Source organism: Arachis hypogaea, chromosome 20 (genome assembly GCF_003086295.3).
Source record: "Arachis hypogaea cultivar Tifrunner chromosome 20, arahy.Tifrunner.gnm2.J5K5, whole genome shotgun sequence".
NCBI classification, from domain to species: Eukaryota; Viridiplantae; Streptophyta; class Magnoliopsida; order Fabales; family Fabaceae; genus Arachis; species Arachis hypogaea.
This window is the reverse complement of record NC_092055.1, coordinates 134,079,354-134,088,101: the sequence shown is the minus strand read 5'-3', so window position 1 is coordinate 134,088,101 and position 8,748 is coordinate 134,079,354. Positions and strand designations below refer to the sequence as shown.

General features: G+C 31.9%; 2 protein-coding genes and 1 long non-coding RNA gene across 3 annotated transcripts; 1 reads left to right on the top strand and 2 right to left on the bottom strand.

Moving 5' to 3' along the window:
- The first annotated feature begins 254 nt into the window (after positions 1-254).
- Positions 255-8,534, top strand: LOC140182558 (uncharacterized). Its single transcript, XR_011878374.1, has 2 exons — positions 255-510; positions 8,244-8,534. It is a non-coding gene; the product is annotated as an uncharacterized lncRNA (long non-coding RNA).
- On the bottom strand, positions 813-2,941 carry LOC112784314 (UDP-glycosyltransferase 73C6-like). The gene has a single exon (XM_025827465.3). It carries the CDS (start codon positions 2,501-2,503, stop codon positions 1,007-1,009), a length of 1,497 nt encoding a protein of 498 aa, XP_025683250.1. The 5' UTR covers positions 2,504-2,941; the 3' UTR covers positions 813-1,006.
- LOC112784315 (UDP-glycosyltransferase 73C6-like) lies at positions 4,567-7,401 on the bottom strand. Its single transcript, XM_025827466.3, has one exon. The coding sequence runs from the start codon at positions 6,255-6,257 to the stop codon at positions 4,785-4,787; it is 1,473 nt and encodes a 490-aa protein (XP_025683251.1). The 5' UTR covers positions 6,258-7,401; the 3' UTR covers positions 4,567-4,784.
- Positions 8,535-8,748: the final 214 nt, after the last annotated feature.

Genomic DNA, 8,748 nt, shown 5'->3' with positions numbered 1-8,748 from the left:
AATCATCTATATAGACATGACTAATCAACCATTTGCATAGGAATAAAGAATGACATTATAGATATATTTATAATCAAAGTTTTTATTATAAATAATATATTTAAAAATTAAATTCACATCTATTATATATATATATATAAAGTACAATATATTGAATTTTTTTGGACTCTCTTTTTATCTTGAGAAAAATCTAAAATATTAATATTTAAATCATAATTACTCTTTTTTGAGAGTCAAATGGCTGAAATTGAGTTTGGGGGTTATAACTTATAAGAGAGGTCTCAATTGAAAGAAAATAACAAACACTAGAGGAGGAGAGAAAAAGAAAGCATATTTCCACTCACACAAATGAAAGCATGCAAGCAATGAAGCAATTTATCTTCTCCCTTAACCATGCTCGACCTCAAGTCAATGGAAGGCACTGTTTCAGATGCAATTGGGCAACTGAATTTGTCATTCTAGCCGCCCAAACACCAACTTCAAACAATCTGCGGCGGAGGCCTCCAAACGGTAAATCCCTCTTTTCTTTGATTTTGATCTTGATCTCGAATTGCTTGGGTTGTTTTATTCCTTCTCTTTAAAGTATGTTTGCTTTGATGATTTTGTTCTGTGGATTAGAAACTGTTTTAAACAGATTCATTTCTAGATTTCCAAATTTCCCAAATAACATTTGCTGCCAGCGAAATCTGCCCAAGTCCCTCATCCGTTGAATTAAGTTTTAATAACCAATTGTTTAGAGATCAAACATTCTGCTCACTAGGAGATATGTACATTGACATCTTAATAGACAATGTTTAATAGTTTCAGGCTCATAATTACAAATTGGGCATACAGGATTATTTATTAATTTTTTTCTTACAAAGATTTCCTAATACGGTACTAATTTATGGCATGCTTTCCAAATAAACATAAGTTCCTTGTTGGGAGCCTCCATATTGATATTTATTCCATATTAATAGCACTATGGAACAGAATAATCATACATATGCAAACAGATATTGTGCCATTAGTTTTTGTCAACTAGATTATCATATACGGCCCCCAAGCTTTTATGCAAAATATCTTGGATAAACATAGTCAAGTTACTATGAGAAGATCCACCTTCTGCTACAGATATTTTAGCCATTTCCGCTAACTTTCTTACCCTTTCTCTTCTCTCTTCACATTCACCATTATTCCCATCCATTAACTTTTCTATTCCTATTTTAATATCTTCTTTCCTAACCAGTTCACCAACCTCCTCTTCTTTCCCCCACTCCATAGGACTTTTCGCACCAATCATCACTCCAACTTTTAGTACTTTGACAACTAGTTTTTCATTCAGAAACTGGTCGGCAAATAAGGGCCATGTCAGCATTGGCACACCAGCACATATAGCTTCTAAGTTAGAGTTCCAGCCACAATGTGTCAAGAACCCTCCGATTGAAGGATGTGATAGTATTAGCAGTTGAGGAGCCCAACCTCGAATTATAAGGCTCTGATCTTTGATTCTTTCTTCAAACCCATCTTCCTTAATCCACTTTTCTAGCACTTCTGATTGACTTCCTTTTCTTATGACCCAAATAAAAGGTCTTTTTGATTCTTCTAAGGCTAAACCAATCTGAATCAACTGAGTTGCAGTTAGATTACATAAACTTCCAAGACATACATAAATTACACTCTTAGGCTTTTGAGAATCAAGCCATTTTTGGTGCATCCACTCTTCAGTTGAAACCATGTTGCCTCTTTGAGCCTTGTCCAATTGATCTTTGTTGCTTAATGACACCGGACCAACGCACCACACTTTATCCTTTCTATGCTTCTTGTATATGCTTGCATACTCAGGCTCCAACTCTTGGAAGGAATTCATGATTATTCCATAAGTGTCTGCTTCGGCCGCGTATATCTCTTGATAAAACTTGTTCCAGTTCTCATCCGCTAGACTTAGTGCCTGCGCTTTGGTGACTTCAATCTCGTCTGGTAGACTCGGTATAATGAAGTACTCTGATTCATCCTTTATGCTCTCCGTCACATTACTGATGCGCAAAGCATCGTTACAGACGAGATAGTAGCAACTCACTCCGGAAAAAGAAATCCTTGGAACATTGAATTTCTTAGCAATGTGGATTGTGTATGGGAGACATATATCGGAGACTATGCAACTTGGTGGGGGCGACAACTCTTCAAAGAGTTTTTCCACAGGCTCCCTTAGAACACTTAGTGCAGTGAATAAACTCAAGGCATTGCCTAGTGAATGAAGCATGTCAAGATTCTCACACCCTTCTGGCAAACCTGCCTCTTTATATGGAAACTGAAGCTGAATTAGTCGAATTTGGTAACCGGAATTGATTAAACGAGCAAAGGTTGATGTGAATCTTGCTGCATTTTGCGGGGTTGTGACTACCGTGACAATAACATTATTGCGCTGAAGCAATAACTTTGCTAAGTCCATTATGGGAATCATGTGGCCTTGTGCCATGAATGGGAAGATAACGAAGTGGAGCTGAGGTGTTTGGGAAGCCATTATTGTTTCTCTGGATATGATTTAGTCCACTGAATAATTTCACTTGGAAGATATTTATAAACTGCATTCCTTTCTTGGTGATATCAGTGTCTACATCAGCCAGTTATATATCATTGTATAAATTTTTATTCTATTTTATTTTATTTATTTTTTTGTGTCTCACATCACTAATCTACCACTGATTTTTAAGTATTTTGGCGCTTCTTTCGTCTGTTAGCACACAACCTATATACATCATGTGTCTTCCTCAGAAATTATTTGTACGTTTCAATGTTTCTATGTATATCTCATTTCTCTGTCCGTCTCTTAACCACTTGGTGAAATGTCGCTAAGCATAAAGTCATACAGATTTTCTTCATCTTAGAATATATTAACTTGGTGAAATGTTTTTTGTTACTGAATGTCCATTTGAATTGCATTTTGATAAAGAAGAAATGTGAATAATTAAGGACTCCTAGTTAGATAATCTTAACATCATGTAATTTTGGGTTTTTTAATCAAAATTTTGTACTTATTCTGGGATCATATTAATGGTTTTGATACTACCATTGTTAAGTTAAATTAGAGTAAATGCTTCGTGGTCTTATTTGCTGGGATTTTTGTGACCTGATTTTGATTATTCCATTGTTTCTACTAAGAAAAGAAAAATATTAGTTTGGCCCCTTTAAATTTTAATCTTTTATTCATTTTTTCTCCTAAGATTTGAACTAAATATCTTTGATTATGAGACTAAAAAGTTTACTATCTTAACTAATCCTGCATTAATTATCATTACACATATATTATTTTTAAGTTATAACATAAACATGAAAACATATTTATAAACAACTGAATTCTTAGATTCCAATCATATACATACACAAAAAAAAACCCCTAAAAACTCTCTTACATTAGCCACGGATAAAGATTAAACTCAACCCTTATTTTTTTTTCTAAAAAAAAAAAGAATAAAGAACTCTATGTTCATCTAGTTTTAGCCATTACTCATCTACTTATATTCAACAAACATTTGATATACATATCAACCATCAAATCAACCACATATATAAAATATATATTGATATACAAAATATACATTAAAAATAAATTTAACAGTATATATATTATACAAAAATATATAATGACTGTTTTTTGTGTGCAAATAAAATTTTATATATTCAAACAATCATCTTATGAACATGAGTACATGACTAATCAACCATTTGCATAGAAAAATGAATGACATCATAGTTACATTTATAATCAAATTTTATAAATAATATATTTAAAAATCAAATTCACATCTATTATCAAAATATAATAAAAATACAAAAATACAGCAATAACTCATGTTTTTTAGTTGTTAATAAAAAGTTTGATTATTCTATTGTTAGAAAATTTGATTATTTGGTAAAGAAAATTTTGATTATTTTGATGATTGATTATTCCATTAATAAACAATCATGCTATCACTAATCAACATATAGAAATATCTATTTGGCATTTTATCAAAAATATTCTGTAAATATGTTTGATTATTGGTTTAGGATTTAGCTAATATGTGTCCTAAACATACATATTAATATTACCAAGTAAGAAAATTTGTGTAGTAAAAATATGAAGTTTACATTTTCAATGCATTTTTTGTTTATTTATTAATTCTATTAATAATAATCTTAACATGTGCATATTAGTTAAACCCATTGGTCTATTAAAAATTTCTTTATTCTATTATGATAAGTTTGATTATTTTAGTAGCTGATTATTTAGTTGAAAAAAACTATGTGAATCAATATATAAATATATATAAATACATAATAATTAATTTATTAGTTAATTTTTAATATGCATGTAGTATTTTTTATTAATAAAACATGTACATAGGATTATTTGTACAAGTATTAACATAATTATTAAATTTTATTAAAAATATAAGCCATAAAAAAATAAAAATATTCTTACTACTATTTTCTCTCTTAGTTAATTCAATAATCTTCTAACTTTCTTCTTTTATTTAATAATAAAAGGCATAATAGGTAAAAATTTAATTAATGACTTTTTGAAAATAGAAAATGACACATAATTTACAGCAAAAAAAAAAATGAAAAAAAAAACACTTAATATAATGGAGGGAAATTTTTTTCTTACATAAATTTGCTAATACCAATACTAATTGATGACATGCTTTACAAAAAACATAAAATTCTTATTGGAGCCTCCATATTGATTTTTACTCCATATAATAGTACTATGGAACAAAATAATCATGATTTTGTGCCATTAGTTTTTGACAATTAGATTATCATATACCTCCCATGCTTTTATGCAAAATATCTTGGATAAACATAGTCAAGTTACTATGAGAAGATCCACCTTCTGCTACAGATATTTTAGCCATTTTCGCTAACTTTCTTACCCTTTCCCTTCTCTCTTCACATTCACCATTATTCTCATCCATTAACTGTTCTAGTCCTATTTTAATATCTTCTTTCTTAACTAATACACCAATCTCCTCTTCCTTCCCCCACACCATAGGACTTCTCACACCAACCATCACTCCAATTTTTAGTACTTTGACAACTAGTTTTTCATTCAGAAACTGGTCTGCAAATAACGGCCACGTCAGCATTGGCACACCGGCGCATATAGCTTCTAAGTTAGAGTTCCAGCCACAGTGTGTCAAGAACCCTCCAATTGAAGGATGTGATAGTATTAGTAGCTGAGGAGCCCAACCTCGAATTATAAGGCTCTGATCTTTGATTCTTTCTTCAAACCCATCTTCCTTAATCCACTTTTCTAGCCTTTTTAATTGACTCCCTTCCCTTATGACCCAAATGAAAGGTCTCTTTGATTCTTCTAAGGCTAAACCAATCTCAATCAACTGAGTTGCAGTTAGATTACATAAACTTCCAAGGCATACATAAATTACACTCTTAGGCTTTTGAGAATCAAGCCATTTTTGGTGCATCCACCCTTCAGTTGAAACCTTGTTGCCTCTTTGAGCCTTGTCCAACTGATCCTTGTTGCTTAGTGACACCGGACCGATGCACCACACTTTATCCTTTCTAACCTTCTTGTACATTCTTTGATACTCAGGCTCCAATTCTTGGAAGGAATTCATGAGTATTCCATAAGTGTCTGCTTCGGCCGCATATACCTCTTGGTAAAACTTGTTCCAGTTCTCGTCCGCTGGTCCTGGTACCTGTGCTTTGGTGACTTCAATTTCATCAGGTAAACCCGGTATAACAAAGTACTCTGTTTCATCCTTTATGCTCTCCTTCACATTACTGGTGCGCAAAGCATCGTTACACATGAGAAAGAAGCAACTCATTCCAACAAAAGAAATCCTTGGAACGTTGAATTTGTTAGCAATGTGGATTGTGTACGGTAGACTCATATCAGAGACTATGCAGCTTGATGGCGGCAACAACTCTTCAAAGATTCTTTCCACGGGTTCCCTTAGAAGGCTTATTGCATTGAAAAAACTCGTGGCATTGCCAAGTGAATGAAGCATGTCAAGATTCTCACACCCTTCTGGCAAACCCGCCTCTTGATATGGAAACTGAAGCTGAATTAGTCGAATTTGGTAACCCAAATCGATGAAACGAGCAAAGGTTGATGTGAATCTTGCTGCGTTTTGGGGGGTCGTGATTACCGTGACAATAATATTAGTGCGCTGAAGCAATAACTTTGCTATGTCCATCATTGGAATCATGTGGCCTTGAGCCATGAATGGGAACATAACGAAATGGAGCTGTGGTGTTTGGGAAGCCATTCTTGTTTCTTAGGATATGGTAATTTGGATTTAGTGCACTGAATAATTTTACTTGGACAGTTGGACTTGATATTTATAAACTGCATTCCTTTCTTGGTGATGCAAGTGCCTGCACTGGCCAGCTATATATGATTGTATAACTTATCTTTTTGAGTGAATACCCCATCCGGCCCTGCCCAGACAATTATCTCGAAAAGACAACGAGGCTCCCAAAAAAATAAAAACACCCAATACGGTCCCTGATATTTTTTTTTGGACTGATTAGCCCCTGTGCCAAAACAAACAACATTGATTTTTTTTTTGACACAGGGGCCTCGTTGTCCTTTCGAGATAATTGTCAGGTGCGAATTAAAAATTTTTTTTTGTCAAGGACCTCGTTGTCTTTCGAGGTAATTGTGAGGGGTTATTTTGGGTTTTTCTCTTTCTTTTTCTAATTTTTTTTCCCTTGCATCACTAATCTTCCTCTAACTTTTAAGTAAAGAATTTTAGGTAGCCAATATTTTTTTCTCTCTTTTTTTGTCTTATCTTTGAATTAATACTAGCCAATTCTTCCTTTTTTCACCCTAAATGTTAGGAAGCTAACATTTTTTAGAAAGTATTTTGACGAGTGATTGATCTTAATATGTGCTTTAAAAAATGAATACATTTTTATATAAACTCTAAATAAATAAAAAAAGATATTTCTCAGAAAATTTCTTAGTTTTATATTGAAAGAAGATAAAGTATTTGACACTTTTTTTTTTTTTTTATCAAAATGGGGAGACTCGAACCCGCAACTTCGTAGGTGAGTATGGAGAGACTATGTCATTTAAGCTATAACTCATAGCCAGATAAAGTATTTGACACTTAAAAAAATATTTCCTTCTAAAAGTATATGGTTTATATAATAGTACAAGTGTATTGTAGTAATCGTTCATTTCTATACGTCTCTTAGCAACAACATACATCATTTGTCTTCCTCAGAAATTATTTGTACGTTTCAATTTGTCTCTATGTATAGATTCATTTCTCTTACCGTCTCTTAAACACTTGGTGAAATGCCGCAAATCTTCATCTTAGAATACATAAACTTGGTGAAGTGCTTTTTATTTCTGAGACTTCATTTGAATTGCTTGAAACATTTTTAAATAAAATGACTATATAGTACAAATGTTGCCTTTTGATAAAGAAGAAATTTAAATAATGAGGGGTGCTAGGAGGACAGCAACTTTTGTGATTTATAACCATCAAATAGCCATCAATGATGATTTTAATGGTGTGAGATTGATGTGAGATTTCATCGAATGGCTCACTTTTCTTTGCTGGTTACATGCTGGCCAAAATTTAATAAAGTTGCTGGCCCTTAGACTTTTCCTTAAATAATTAAGGACTCTGAGTTAGATAATCTTAAAATCATGTAATTTAGGTTTTTTTAAATTAAAATTTTGTACTTAATCTTCACACACACCATATTCAGCATTTGGAGGCCTCCAAACGGTATATGCCTCTCTTCTTTAATTTTGATCTTGATATTGAATTGTTTGGATTGTTTATTCCTTATCTTTAAAGCATGTTTTTTATTTATTTATTTTTGTCAAATAGATTAGAAAGCTCCTAATTCTAGACATTATATTTCAAATTCATTCACATTATACACTCACACACTTAATACTTTAGGATTCCTATCTATTACTTGGTCTTCGCTAAGTTTTGAACCCGAGTGCAGCATATTAAGAGGCATATGATTTGCTCTTTGAACTAAAACCTCAGCTACCTTTTTAAAGTATGTTTGATTTGATGATTGTGTTTTGTGGATAAAAAATTGTGCGCTTGTATAAACAAATTCATTTGTAGATTTCCAAATTTTCCAAATAATATTTGCTACCATCGAAATCAAAACCTCCTCTCACATTTTGTCCAAGTCCATCATTCCTTGAATTGAGTTTTAATAATAAATTCTTTAAGAGATCAAACCTAACAGCTTCTTTTTTTTTTTTTTTTGGTCAGGACCTAACAGCTTCTTTGAATAAGGTTATTTGGATTTAGTGCAGTGAGTAATTTTACTATTTACCTGAAGAACTTGAAGGACTTGAATATAAAGCAACATCCGACACAAAGAAGTATGATTAATGTGACATGTGGTTCGAAAAAAACATATTCAATTTTTTGACAATTTTATCTTAATAAAATGTATTCGATATAAAATTTTTGGTATTAAATACTTAAGAATGTAAAAACATTCTTTCAATAACATGTTTCCATAAGGTACATCTAATATAACGTAATTTTTGGTGACTTTTTTCAGGGATTTTTTAAAATTAATAAGTAATTATGCACAATAATATAATTAATTTTAATATATAAGTGTCACCAAAAAAAATTTTAATATATAAGTAAAAATAAATTGCTAAGTGTATTGATTATTTTTGGACATTGTTAATTATCAAATCCAGTTATGCCACACATCCAAACCTTTTAGGTAATAAAATTTAATTAAGTTGGTTTAGTCCCA